At 43.0% G+C, this 14,481-nt stretch overlaps 1 protein-coding gene across 2 annotated transcripts in view; it reads right to left on the reverse strand.

The window, feature by feature from the left end:
• The window catches only part of Palmd (palmdelphin), a 49,596-nt gene that overhangs the window by 568 nt on the left and 34,547 nt on the right, over positions 1-14,481 (reverse strand). For both annotated transcript variants that reach the window (XM_050137773.1, XM_050137697.1), the window contains exons 4-7: positions 8,131-8,245; positions 8,006-8,039; positions 7,774-7,887; positions 4,246-5,343 (exon numbers count right to left, since the gene is read on the reverse strand). In XM_050137773.1, the coding sequence (XP_049993730.1) occupies positions 4,246-5,343; positions 7,774-7,887; positions 8,006-8,039; positions 8,131-8,245 (1,361 nt within the window). The remainder of the gene's footprint in view (positions 1-4,245; positions 5,344-7,773; positions 7,888-8,005; positions 8,040-8,130; positions 8,246-14,481) is intronic.

A 14,481-nucleotide genomic window follows, 5' to 3' on the forward strand; every position in this document is an offset into this window, starting at 1 on the left:
GCTAGGAGGAGCCTATGTCTACAAAGGTCAGAGGATGAGCAGCGCACACACAGTACAGATGGATGTCACGTGTTTTCACCGTCAGCCTAGATATCTATTCCTTTACATCAATGTTGTGCACATTCTTAACCATGTACCACTGAACAAAAGAAGATACTAATACTTAAACTATATCTAGTGATTAAGTCTTGTAAAAAAAATCTCATTAAGCTTGGTTGGCCAAAGGATAAGCAATGACAAGCCTAAGTGTCTGTATGAAGCAGTGCGAACTAATAACTGGGCAGCAATGTGTGATTATGCTTTCGAGTGGCAGGTGTCTCTCTGAGTATGTCCTACCGCTGATGAAGTGCTGGCTGTAGAAAACATCTTCAAAAACGTGGGTGTAGAATTTATAAGACTCCTTTGGCGTCCTGGTATCATGCCTTCATATTTAGGGCCTTTGAGTATAGCTGCCTCAGTCGTGTTCCAAAAGTTAAAAGATGCTTTCAAGGCACTGAGCAAATGATTATATTAATTATGTAATATTACATTCGTGTGTAAAATGGCCCAAGAAGCAGCCATTTAGCTAATTGTACAATTTTGTTTTAATGAAACAATAAAAGGGAAGACCTGCTTTTCTCCCCATCTCTATGCCACACGTTATTATCTTTTAACCGAATAAATGATTCTAGCTCCAAAAGGCCTTTTATAAAAATCTAAGAAGAGATGGGGACCTGCTTCTGTCCTGAGGCCATCTTCATTGCCATGCTAGCCAGTTCTATGAGATCGTTTCCTTTCAAGGACGGTAAAAAGCATGGTTTCCCTTTGAAAGCAAAGAGGAACGATCACTTCTACCCACAAGACCAAGAATATTCCTTTGACTTCAGGATGTGTTGAGAGATTTTCCTTTGCTCAGTCAGCCGGCTGGGCTCTGGTGCTGGGAGCTGCTGGGTGGAGACCTCTGAGGAACAGCCTGCAATCCCACAGCAGCAGAAGAGGCAGCAGGCAAGGCTTCATGAAGGGCCGCTCTTGGGTTTTGTGGCCCCTTGCATTACCAGTGCCGGGAAAGAGCAGGAATAAGGGATTGTTTAAAGGTCTGTTTTACGGCAGGGACAAGATCCTGTTCCCTACAGTTATGTCTGTAGACAGAACCCACCCTGTGTCCCAGGACATGGAGTGAAGTCAGCTAGCACCAGTATTCCTTTTCCCAAGGCTGTGGCAATAGCCCTAATTCCAGAGAGGGGATGTGGAGATAGAGCAGGCCCAGGTGATGCAGGGAGCATCTCCCTAGACAATGTGGCATGAGTTCTCTTGACCCTTCTGCGCTTTTCTGATCCTGGTCCTGTTCCCCTATAACCACTCAGATAGATGTTTTAGCTGCTTAAACTTGATGGATGAGAGATTGGTGTTCCACCCTCGGTCTTCCTTGACCCCTGCTAGCAGTTCCTATCCTAAATCAGGATTTTCTACCTCTTCACCCCAAAGTACCATTGATGTTTTAATGGTCCACAGAATATCGATCTGGGACAAGAATAGGTGTGTGAGGTCTACCAAAGAAAGACAGTTGTCTAGTTGTTGTTGGGGGTAGTGGAATCTCATGGAAAGCTTGAGGAAGCTGCACAATAGTGGGTGTGTCTGGACCATATCAAGCAGATAGACGTAAGATTACTAAAGTTTTTCTGTCATGTTTTACAGTGTTCAAATTTTTACTGAAATATACTGTCTTTAGACTTTCCACGCTGGACTAGTTTTCATTTTTCTTCCACCTACAAATAGTCTTTCAAGTTGAAAACTCAGTGTGTGTGTGTGTGTGTGTGTGTGTGTGTGTATGTGTGTGTGTGTGTGTATGTGTGTGTGTGTGTGTGCGTGTGCGTGTGTGTGTGTGTGTGTGTGATGCATGCACTGGTATGCACAGGAGCCCACAGCAGGACATCAGGTGTTTTCCTCTATTAATTACTTCATGCCTTGTTGCCTTGAGACAGGGTCTCTCCCTGAACCAGAAGCTCACTGTTCTGGCTAGGCTGGGTAGTCTCTGCTTCTGCAATGATGGGGTTACAGGTATGCCCACCCATGACTGGCTTTTGATATGGGTGAATGGAATCAAACTCAAGTCCTTATTTTATCAACCAAGTGCTCTTACCCATTGAGCTATCTCCCACATCCCTACGAATTGCTCTTGAGATATGATTTTGATAACTCTATGTATAACAAGCAAAAAGAGACTTAAATTCTTAATTATTGTGTCTACCAGAGCCATTAATATTTAATAGGATATTTGTACTTTAATAAAGAAATTGACTTAAATTGTGATTTTTAAAAAAATACTGTAGCATTTTTCTCTCTCTGTGTCTCTCTCTCTGTCTCTCTCTCTCCCTGTATGTGTGTGTGTGTGTGTGTGTGTGGGCAATGCCGAAAGCACGGTGTAAAATGTACTTATGAAATTGAAATTGAAGTACATAGGTAGTAGCTATGTTCTTAAAGTACATAGATGGCCCCTGAAAGCATAATATGATCAACTTATTTTTTAAAAGTCATTCATACTAAACACCTCCACTCTAATCTATGTGATGAATTGGAAGGCAGAGATGTAAAACAACATCACGATGAAACATAAGGAATTTGGAGCATTCTCTTTACAAGATATTTAGTTCGATAGTACAAGACTTTGCATTGTTACTTGTCTGGAACAGGTTTTCCTGTTTTCACAATTTTAGTTCTGTAGCATGGTTAATGTTGTGTGGAAATGTTAGTCACTTCCTGCCATTTTTCTTGGGGTAAATGTTAACGTGGTTAGGGGGAGAAAGAGTGAGGGTGTTTGGGAGGAGCTGGCTAACATCCCAGATCAAAAAGGGAGCGTTTGCTTTTTTTTTTTTTTTTTTTTTTTTTTTTTTTTTTTTTTTTTTACAGTGGTTCATGTCAATGCAACTGCCCATAAATATGGCGTTCTTTTTCTCTGAGCCTCATGTGTTGTTTTAAGAGCCAATTTCAGAGGAAACGATTGACTGCAAACAAAGCTCACTCTCCAAATGGAAAGGAACTTAGTATCTGCAGCTGTCCATTGTGGGGGAACTTTACTCCAGAGTCTGAGGAATATCCGTGAGTGAACATTTCTCAAGAGGATAGAAATTCTCCAGATGATTCAACTTACAATGGGCTCATCTAACTCAAGGACGTAGAAGAATGGAAGAATGTCCCTATTATGGGTCTATGAGCAACACAAGATTGGGCTTATGGTTCGATGAGGAAGAAACAGCTTGAATTTATAGGTTCACACTTCTATCAGGTTATACTTGCTGGGCTGTCTGCTACTGAGTAGTAGTTATTGCTTTTCAATGTGCATTCTTCAATTAGCAACATTTAAAATGACCTTCCATTTCTAACATTTAGAGCCTGTGCATTTGTATAATTTGACTTAGAGTTTTCGCTAGGGTTTGTTCAGCTATTCTAATTGTTCTTGTCAGGTCCTTATTTACTTTGCCACAGATGACAACCATTTGCTATGTTTGAGTGATAACAAGGAACTTAGAATTGAGGAGCTGTCAGTTTGTAGAAAAAGTTACAGTTACTTTCCATTCAGTGTTAAGATAGCTAAGGAGATAGATAGAAAGCCATAAAAACTTCATAGAGAATGAGAAATGTAGCTATATAGAAAACACTAAAAATTAAATATGTTAAGTTGGAGAAGACTATGAAAGTTGAATCATAGATGATGCAAGATAAAATGACGTTCTATGCTTAAAGTGTAGAAAATTGAAGAACCAAAGTTAATATAAGTATAAAAGTATAGCGAAAGGAGATCTAGCAAAGTAATAAAATGAGAGGAAAATAGTCCGTGTTTTCTATTTCCTTGCAAAATTAAGGCTACTTGTTAATTTGTGAGTAAAGTGTAAGTCATGGGGAGGCACAGGCAAGTAGTTATCATTGGATTCTGTGGGGGAAAGTCTGCTTCTGATGACCAGGACATGACATGCATTAGCAACCCCAATTATTCACACTTGGAATAGCTCCTTCATAGAAGACACATTTCCAGTAGCTAAGGGCACTCAGTGTGATATTGAAACCTCATGACGGAGTTTTCACTTTCATTATCGCTTGAAGTGACTTACTCTGGCCTGATGATAATAATTCGGATCGGCGTTAAGAAAGGCTGTCAGTGAGCATTAGTTTATGAGGTGGTCATAGGAGCTGAAAGTCAGAACGTTCATTAACACAGAGAAGACGATCACATAAGTAAACAGCAGTAGCATGCCTTGTCATTTTTATTACCTGTTAAGGACGGATCCTCAGTCCCATCTCCAGCCATTGGGACACCCGGGGGAGAGTGATGGGCAGGGCTGCCTAAGCGTTCCTCTTGCTCTTTCAGAGATATGGAATTTTTGTGGGGAGATTTATGGTTTGTGTTTTCATGAGGTCTAACTTCTGATCTCTTTCTAGGAAGCGGGGTTGGTTTGGTTGGCTGGTAAACCTGACTACAGGGAGCTACGGGATGGTAGGATGGCGTCTCGGCTTGTCCTTCATCCTCCTCCCCCTCGTCATCGATCACGACCAGCTCGGCATGGATGACCCCGTCGTACCCCGTCAGAAGCTTCTTTTCTTCCTCATTGTCGTCTGCCTGCTGATACCCCATGAAAATCATCGTCACCGGTTCTGCACCATCCACATCAGAAGGCAGAGAATGAACGATGTTGTATCTTACATCTTCAGCCTCCTCCTGGCAAGTGGGTGAAGAACCCTGAGGTCCTGATTTCTCAGGACTCGCTCTGCGGGGGCTCAGTCCTGTCCTTGGAGAAACCTCATGTTCGTTCTGCCAGGTGTTCGATTCTTCCCAGGGAGTCCCCACCCTCTTCTGCTGGGTGTGGACCAGCTCTTCTGCTTGCTGAACTGTGGATCGGGGCTGAGGGGTCGGCCGAGTAGGGCTGGTGTGAGAGGCACCATTGCTTCTCCCCTCTGAGAGCCCATCGTTCAGATTGTGCATGGATTCCAGCGCATGGTTGCCCAGTCCGTTAGCTCTCATCATTATCCTTTCTTGAAAGTTTGGTCCAGGGCTTACTCTTTCTCTCTGTGGGGTCAGAGGCCTGCAAAACGGATTGGCATACACGGGCTCATGGTACTCTGTGGGTGACTTAGAGTTCCTCTCTGAGGCTTGTCTCAGGAGATCCTCCACTTCGACAGGGGCAAGGCCATCGGTGCCATTGTAGGTTGTGTTCTGACTGGAGCTGACGGCGTAGACTGACTTCTGCCCATCATCGTACACCTTTATTCCCGTGCTTTTAAAGTCATCGGATGGGAGGGGTATTGAAGACAGAACAACACTTTCCCCAGTCTTCAAATCTTTTTCAACTTTAATTTCCATGGCATACAAAGCTGTTAAAAGACAAATTTAATGCAAGAGTTAGTACCCCCTTTCTCTTACAAACTAATTTGTTGGCTTTTATACCCTTTGATGGTCTTTTAAATGATATTTAAAAACTTTTAATTCAGCAGTGGTGGCACACACCTTTAATCCCAGCCCTCGGAAGGCAGAGGCAGGTGAATCTCTGTGAGTTCGCTGTCAGGCTGGTCTACTAAATTCTAGGACAGCCAAAGCTACACAGAGAAACCCTGTCTCCAACAAACAAAGCAGAGCAAAGCAAAGCAAAATAAAGCAAAGCAACAACAACAATCCCCCCCCCCCCAAACCACCTTTGTGATTTGAATGCTGGAGAGATGGCTCTACAAGGACAGAGTTACAGTCCTAGCACCATTGTTAGGAGGCTCACAACCTCCTATAACTCCATCTCCAGGGGATCTGATGCCCCCTGGCCCTCACATGCCCCGATATGAATGTGGTGCAGACATACACGTATACACATAAAAATACATCGGTAATTTCCCCCCTGGGTTTACCAGTTTTTTCTGTAACAACCATCCATATAGCAACATGGTGTCTGAGGAAGTGTAGAATTTTGGAAAAATAGTATAGAGGAGGGAGGAAGAGAAACAGGTCTACGTAGCTGGTATTTTCACAGAGAACCAAAAGATGCCCTTTTCCAGTGACTAAAAGTGGCTAGCCAGACCTAGACATTTTTGTTTCCTTATTAAGAAGAATCCCTGCCTTCTTCTTTGGAAGACCAGCCACACTGTGGGCTGTGGCAGGTAAAACAGGCAGTAGTGGGAACTGTTGTCACAGCCCTGTTGCAAACCCAGCTGCCGACTGCAACTGTAAAGCACTCTAAGGTCTTCACAGTGTGGAAAGTGGTTAGATGCGTCCTTGTATCCGAAGAAGTTGGAAGCCTGGATTTCCCTTTCTCTCTCTCTTTCAAAACACAGAAATACTTTATCTTATGCATTATGGGTGTTTTACCACATGTATGTCTATGCACCATGTGTATGCCTGGTGCCCAACAACATCAGAACAGGGCACCAGACCACCTGGAACTGGAGTTACAGATGTTTGTGAGCTGCCATGTGGCTGCTGGGACGTGAACCCGGGTCATCCACAAGAGTAGCAGGTGCTCTTAATCGCTGGTACTTCTCTCTAGACATTCCCTTTTATCCTCCCAATTTAACACCACTTGCAAGCAGATGAAGGGTTGAAAATAGAGCAGCAGCAACTGTACTGGACAACTGAACTAGAGGTGACTGGCGAACAGGGGGGAAGCTGACGTCTGTCTCCTGACCCAGGCAAGAGCCCATGGATGGAATTTTAACAGGTGACAGGAACAGCATTCATAGAGTTAGAATGTGTTGGCACTTGCTTTTGGTATATCTTCCGATTTCCCTTTAGCTCATTTTATACTTCTTGTGTCCCCTGTTACCTGATGTGGCATGCCTTTCCCTGGGTACCCAGTTAAACCTGCATGGTCTCTACCCATCTTCCCTCTGCTTCACATCTCTTTCTCCTTCTTCTGCATTGTACTCCCTGAATGCTTGATAAACACCTGCCATGTGCCTAAGTGAGCTTGGTATATAGTAGTTAGTTATTAAATACCTGCTACCTGAATAAGGGACTGCTACCTGCGGATGGAGACTAGCTCCTCCTCCAATTTTAAAATTCAAGTTCTTCCTCTTTGGCCAAACCTTCATTTAAACCTGAGACTTTAAAGTATTAGCTCTATGAAAATCATTATCCCATGAAGTTAAATAATACCTGATCTTTCCAAGGGGACATTTTCACTTCAAAAATATTTTATAACTCAATGTCTCCTGGATGAAATTTTTGAGCAGAGGAGTTGAAAGTGTTTCTTGCCTGTTCCAGGCCTTATCATATTGTTCCTGCCTATTTTGGAAGGGAACAAAATGCACCGAATAAATACTTCACCCTCGTTATTCCTAACTGTGCAAGCCCTGGGAACTGTCCCATAGCCCAGGGAACTTTGTAAAATGGACCTTTGCCTAAACTGGAAACACAGGCAATCTGTGAAGATTAAATATAAACTCTGAAATCGAGGGGCCAGGGATACGGCTCAGTGGGCAAAAATTTGCTACCTGATGACTTTAGTTCAGTACCTGGAACTAAACATTAAAATAAAAAGGCAGATGTGATGGTGTGCACCTGTCCTTAGGTGAGGCGGGATGCAGACAAGGAGAACTGGCTGGAAACTCATGCATCAGCTGGCCTGCAGTATGCTGTATATTGGCAGACACAAGAGAAACCCTGTCTCAGACAAGGGAGGAAGAGGGAACAGACTCCCGAACTGTCCTCTGACCTCTATGTGAGCTTCCACACCCACACGCACTGTACATACGTGTACCAATCTTAGAAGAAGAGACCTGAGATTGAAAGCGCGTCATTGAGAGCAGGCTCTCAAATACCTTTTCTGTTTTGTTCATCATCATCCTGGCCTTCATGTCTTTCCTTTCTTAATCTGGAAGGTACGTAGGAACTTGGAAGGTCAGGGATGTTAGCATAGATGTCCTCAATTGACTCTGGAAAGTTGATAGGAATTCAAAGTACATGTAAGATATTTCTAATATTAAAACAAGGCCAATGATCTTACGAAAATGATCTAGCTTCGACATGGAACAGGTTGCTTCCAAAACATACCTTCTGGGATTGCTTCCTTTTCCACCTTCACAGACTGTAAGATAAAAGATTTCCATGATGAGCTTAGTTTAAAAAGTAAAGATCTAAATATAGCAATGCTTTGAAGAAATAACATTTACACTCACTCTTATTATGTCTTCCGTCGTCCTCTCGATCGATTTTAGCTTCTTTAGAATTGCCTCCTCATTGGCTGAGATTTGCAGTTCAGCCTTTTCAAGGTCTTGGATCTCTTTCTCAAGCCTGATGATAAGAAGGACACATTTCTTAATACTTAATGTGATGAACATGCAGGGGTCTCAGATGCATCTTTTTCACATGCGGATTCAGGAGCCAGACATCTTCCCAGTATACTGCATCCCGGTGAGCGTCATGGCTTCACACCAACTATCACATCTAATACATAGAAGGTTCCAGACACTTAAGCAACTCTCAACCCAAGGCTGCTTACTTTTATTTTTATTATTTTTAACCTAAAGACTTTGCAGGTGTAAAGGTTAGTTTTGATTGCCAGTTGAAGAGTCCCCGGGCATTAATGCAACACACCTTTGAGTGTGTCTGTGAGGGATCATCTTCCAGGGAGTTTAACTGAGATGAGGAGACTCACCATACCAAGAACTGAGAACCCCAGACTGAATAGAGACGGAAATAGGAAAGCTAACTGGGCACCAACATTCCTCTCTGTCTGTTTTCAGTGTGAACAGTTACTCTATGCGGCCCCTGCTGCCGTGCCCTCCCTGCCGCGACGGACTGTGTCTCCTCAAATCATGAGTTCCAATAAACCTCCCCCGTTTTAAGTTGCCCGTTGTCACCGTGATGAGAAAACTAACCAGCCCATTACTGAAGCATTTGGCTTTGGCCTTATTTTCTTCGTTGCAATGATTAATGTTGCTTCCATAGAAACCAGCATGATTTATTTTATAAAGAGACTTTTAAAGCCACATGTGGTGGTACAGCACTCAGGAGGCCCAGAGGAGAAAGAATGAGGGCTTGAGGCTAGCCTGAGCTACAAACAATGCTATTTCAAAATGAGAGATGGAGGGTAGGAAGGAGGGAGGGAGAGAGAGAGACTAACTAAAAGAAGTGATACATTTGTAGTTACATTGTCATTTAAAATTTTTTTACTAAAGTCCCCATATAGTTAGAAAAATATTATTGTTAAATTTCACATAATAACCATAGATATTTAATGAGTAAATTCCTTGCCTTTTTTATTTTTTTTAGACAGGGTCTCACTATGTAGCTGTCACTGTACCACTGTACTGGACTCACTCTGTATACCAGGCTGGCCTAGGACTTACAGAGATCTCCCTGCTTCAGCTTCCTGAGTCCTGGGATTAAAGGAGTGTGCCATCACACCTGGTCCTGCCATATTTTAACATCAAAAATTACATTTCTTTAAGATCCTTGAGCACGGTGCTATTTTCTGAGTAGGGTGAAGAGATGGAGAAACGGACAAAGTCCCGTTTCTGTTACAGAGACCACATTTTCTGTGGGATGATCCCGGATGGGGGAAGAGTTGGAGGAGGTGGGCAGGGGGCAGGTATGTACAGACTGATCATGCATCAGGGAATTAGATGAAGTTGCCTTTGAAGATGGACGGTTTTACACACACACACACACACACACACACACACACACACACACACGCACTGAACTCATAACCAGCATTTGGATGCGACCAGGGTGTGTCACCATGGCCTCTTCTCGGCAGGATGCCATGGACCCGGGCAGTTGCAGTGGCTAAGGCTGCCCTGCAAGCTATGAGACACGTGTAGTCTTAGCCAGACACCCTGAACTCGAAAGGCAGCTGCCTCAGAGGATGACTGATTTCATGCCGCAGCTGGCCCAAGAGATGACAGCTGTGGCTCTTCATGCCAGCTAACATAATCGTCAGTTCTCTTGGTTTCTTTCTTAAAGGTGGCCACGGGCCTGGCGGCTCCAGAATCTTGGGCTATTGTTATATCAATAAAAATCCCAGGATGTGATTGTTTTGGCTGTTCTATTCATTGCTTTAACTGTAGGTTCTGATATTGATGCTGCCTCTGGCCACCTTAGGCCATTTGTAGCTGGGGAGGTTTTCCTGCACTTTGAAGAACTTCAAGTGAGTTATAGCACCCCTAGTTTCTTAGGGGTTGCTGAGTCCCGCCGTTACAAAAATTCCTCTAGGTAACATTTTTCCCATCAGCAGAATTATAAAATGTGTGCTGAATTATGAAATGTGTGCTGATCCAGTTTGGTAGAGTGGAAAACCACTGAAAGTAATAGCTCTGGAGTTGATAATTTTTGCTACATTTTATAGTCAATTGCTTATACCTCCTCAAAACTCAGTTCTGCAATGTGCATAGTGAGAACAGAATGCTGACCTTGTTTTGTTCAGATGTTAGGTGCAGGTAGAAGAGACGAAGGCAATGAGAGCCAGTTGAATACAGCAGGAGGCAGGCGTAAGCTGATTTGTGAGAGAGCTCTTAAGGCTTTCCACAACACATCCTAACTTCATCTCCTTCCATCACCCACCTAAGAGCACTCTTCCTAATACATGTGTTAGACATGGTGTAAAAAGGGGAAAAGGGGAACCTGGGCAGATATAAAGGAGGTTCGAATGACTGCAGATCCTGAATTTCAGGACCTAACTGTGGAATGAAAGACAGCAGGTTTGAATTCTGCTTCATCTGCCAACTTCCCATGTAACCTAACTGTCGTCATCATTTACACATCCACATAAAAATGTTTATTTAGCACCTTCATTGTGCCGGGGACTATTCTATATGGCATGGATATGATTGTGAAAAATGAAGAAGCTGGCAACTCTAGCAAGGAACAATACATCAATTCACAGACTGGCAGGATTGTTCTGTAAGAGACCTGATGCAAAATATTTTAGGTTGATAGTCCACAAACAGTTTGTGTTATTCATTCATCCGTTTCCCCCTTATTTTTGCTGTACAACACTTTAACTTGATAAATATACATGTGTGTGTCTCTGTGTGTGCGTGTGTTTATACCATTCCTATTTTGTGTCCATGAAAGTACAGGCCAGAGTTAGATGGGTTCTAGGCCATAGTTTGCCAGCCCCTACATTAACAAGTGTATGTATGTGTGTGTGTGTTTGTTTATGGATACACACACCTACTTTCATATATATATGCATATAATAAATAAATGTGTACATAAGCACATATAATTTATGTAAGAAGAAAAACATTTCCATGAAGAAAAGCAGAATAATTGATTTACCAGGATTAAAGGCACATAGTATCATTCAGGAAAAGTCTCTTTAAACAAATGTTATTTGTGAAAATAGAGTAGGGCATAAAAATATACTCTTCAGAGAGCAGGGTACCTAAAAATCTTGAGGTAAGAGCAGAAAGAGTAAGGAAGAAAGAGCTTATAAATGAGGGGAGTCTACAGGACCTTGGACATAGGTAGGTGTGTGGACCAGAGGGTCAATTGTCTATCAATCTCAGGAGCTAAGCAAGGTCAGGCCTGGTTACTACTTGGATGGGAGACTGCACTGGAGCAGCAAGCATAAAAATCAGTTGTTAATAGTCTGAAAGAAGATGGCCTAATCTAAGGTGTTTGCTGTTAGGAGGGTGAGAAATGATGATGTTCTGGAAATATTTAAAAGAGAGAGGTTCCAGAATTTGTTGATAGATTAGTGTGTGTGTGTGTGTGTGTGTGTGTGTGTGTGTGTGTGTGTGTGAGTAGGGAGGGGGCACGAGAAGAAGGATGCCTTTGTTAGGACCCGAGTCACGGGAAACCTGCAAATGTGAAAGTTTGGGAGATGAAGGCGGGAGGCTCCTGGGCTTAGCTAAATCTCAGACAGTCAAGTGTGATATGGAGGTGACAGATTTAGAAGGAGTAAGTATGTGTAGCCATATGCCTGGGCAAGATCTCCTAGAAAGTAAAAGCAATAGATAAATATTCCAAGCTTGAGACCTGCAGGACGGCACAGAGCATAAAGATGCTGCCAAACCCTGTCAACTGAATTCAACCCTTAGTACCTGTACCGTGGAAGGGGAGACCTGACTCCTGCAGGTTGCCCTCTGACCTCCACAGGCACGCGGCGGCACCTGTAGATCACCTACCACTTCCTCACAAGCAAATAAATATGTATTTTTTTTTTATCAGAAGTCTGGTCAATGTTAAATACTCGTCAGGACTTAACCGAGAAACAACAGAAGTAGAGAACATGGAAGATGCTGCCTTCTTCTGTCTCTGCCTCTATCTGATTCAGTTCTTTGTCTGCCTGGCCAGTGTCATCTTGGTAAATCATGATGTGCACTGGTATCAGGTATTGTCTACCCTCTCCCCATGAAGAAAAGGCATTGGATAAGGTAATTCTGTATGAGTCACACGAATGGTTTGAAATAAGATGATAAGAATGGGCTTGCTAACTCCATAAGGTCTTTCTAATAAATGTTTGTGAAACTTCTCAAGTCTCGGGTAAAAGCCGCATTACTAGGAGACGTCACTCTAAGGACACATCACGACATGTTAGAAAACGAAACAAAAGCGAATGCTTCCCTCCCAGGCCTCATTCCTTGGCTTCAACCAGAACAGTAAGAAAGCGTCTTGGTGGTAATTACTTAGAAGCCTCTGGCGAGAGGAGCTTATTGATGGAGAATCTCTTTTGTAATTTTCACTGGGTGCAAACTCAGCTTTTTATTATTGTATCTTGATTTCTCACTTACATCTTTTATTTATGAATGTTATCATGAAGAGATAAATGGTCAAGATTTGTTTCCCCCCCCCCTCTGGAATCTTCCTAAAAGATCGGGAAGTTTGCTTTATGGTGGAAATCTAAATAACAGTGACCAAGAATAAAGAACTAGAAATTCTCAGAGTCCCTGCCCTTGCTTAGGACTCACCAGTATCCAAGAAGGCAGACTCCCTGTGTAGCAGGATGGTTGAGGGCAGTGTGGGAACACACTCAGTCCCTGCTCCATCCCTTGCCACCTGGAGGGCAAAGACCGCTTGCTTGTTGTCACATTGCCTGTGCCACACATCACCACGAACCCGACTCTCATCATATTCAAAGAAGAATGAGAATGTCCCTTGTATGACCAGCTTCCTTACCTCAATCATGGTTGCATAGATTACATAGTAACTAAGCCTGCTTCCTCTTGGTGAAAGACCTTCTCTTTCCCTGAAAACCTTTAAGAGTAGATGCCTTGTCTGGTGGGACTGAAACCTCTTGCTTTTGACATCTTCCCAATTGTTTGCTTTGTTGTTAGTAAATCATTCACCTGAAAGACAACCTGACTCAGCAGTTCCTTCTCTTGACCTCTGCTCTCTCTCCCTAAAAGCCTAACAAGAGAAGGCCAACAGTAGAAAGGGAGGCGGTCACAAGGAAACCCACAGAGACAGCTAACCTGGACTCACAGGAGCTCACAGACACTGGAACCCCCAAGGGACCGACCTAGGCCCTTTGCATATGTGAGACAGTTCTATAGCTTGGTCTACTTGTGGGACTCCTAGCAGTGGGAGCGGGACCTAATGCTGATGCTTTGGCAGGCTTTTGAGAACCTCTTCCTCATACTAGGTTGCCTTACCAAGCCTTAATAGGAGGGGAGGACCTTAGTCTTACCTCAACTTGATATGCCATGCTTTGTTGACACCCATGGGAGGAGGCCTGCCCCTTTCTGAGCAGAAATAGAGGAGGAGTGGATTTGGGGGAGGGGGCAGAGGGAATGAATGGAAGGAGAGGAGGGAGGCGAAACCAGTCAAGGATGTAAAAATAAATAAATAAACTATTTTTGAATATCCTGGTAGAGTCTGGAGATTTGTTTTGGTTGTCATGGTTGGGTACTGGAATGCTGTTGGAATCTACTAAAGCAGAGGCTGGGGATGCTGCTAAATATCCCACAATGTACAGAAACAGTCTTAAGACAATGTCTGGTACAGTGTGGTCTTCTTGCTACATGTCTTATGAAGGCTGTATTCATCATTTTGCTTGGTGTTTAAAATTTTTCATCATTGCCTCTTTCTTCTCCATGTTTTCTCTTTCCAATATACATATGAGTATATCTGTCTGCCCCTACCCAAATTCAATGGCCATATAAGAACATATTTATTTCTGCTTTAAAGGTTAAATAATGTAGTGCTTACCTTAGGGACTCAGGCCAAATCTCTTCCAAATATATATTTTGGAAAGAGAAAGAAATTAGCTATTCTAAATGAGGTATTGAGGGACTAGATGATGAGATGAGTTGGTGGTTAAGAGCACTTGTTGCTCTTGCAGAGGACTTGGGTTAGCTTCCTTAAGCCACATGGTAGTTCATAACCATCTGTAACTCGAGTTCCACAGAATCTGATGACCGCTTCTAACTTCTGTGAGTAGTAGGCATGCACTTGGCACACATCTATACGTGCAAGCTAAATGCACACATACATAAAATAATCTAAAACAATAACTGAGGAGCTATATACATGTGCATATGCATACATTTATAAGCACAGATTTGTATATAGTTATA

Source organism: Alexandromys fortis, unplaced genomic scaffold (genome assembly GCF_014885135.2).
Source record: "Alexandromys fortis isolate MF-2015 unplaced genomic scaffold, M_Fortis_MF-2015_v1.1 scaffold_19, whole genome shotgun sequence".
NCBI lineage: Eukaryota > Metazoa > Chordata > Mammalia > Rodentia > Cricetidae > Alexandromys > Alexandromys fortis.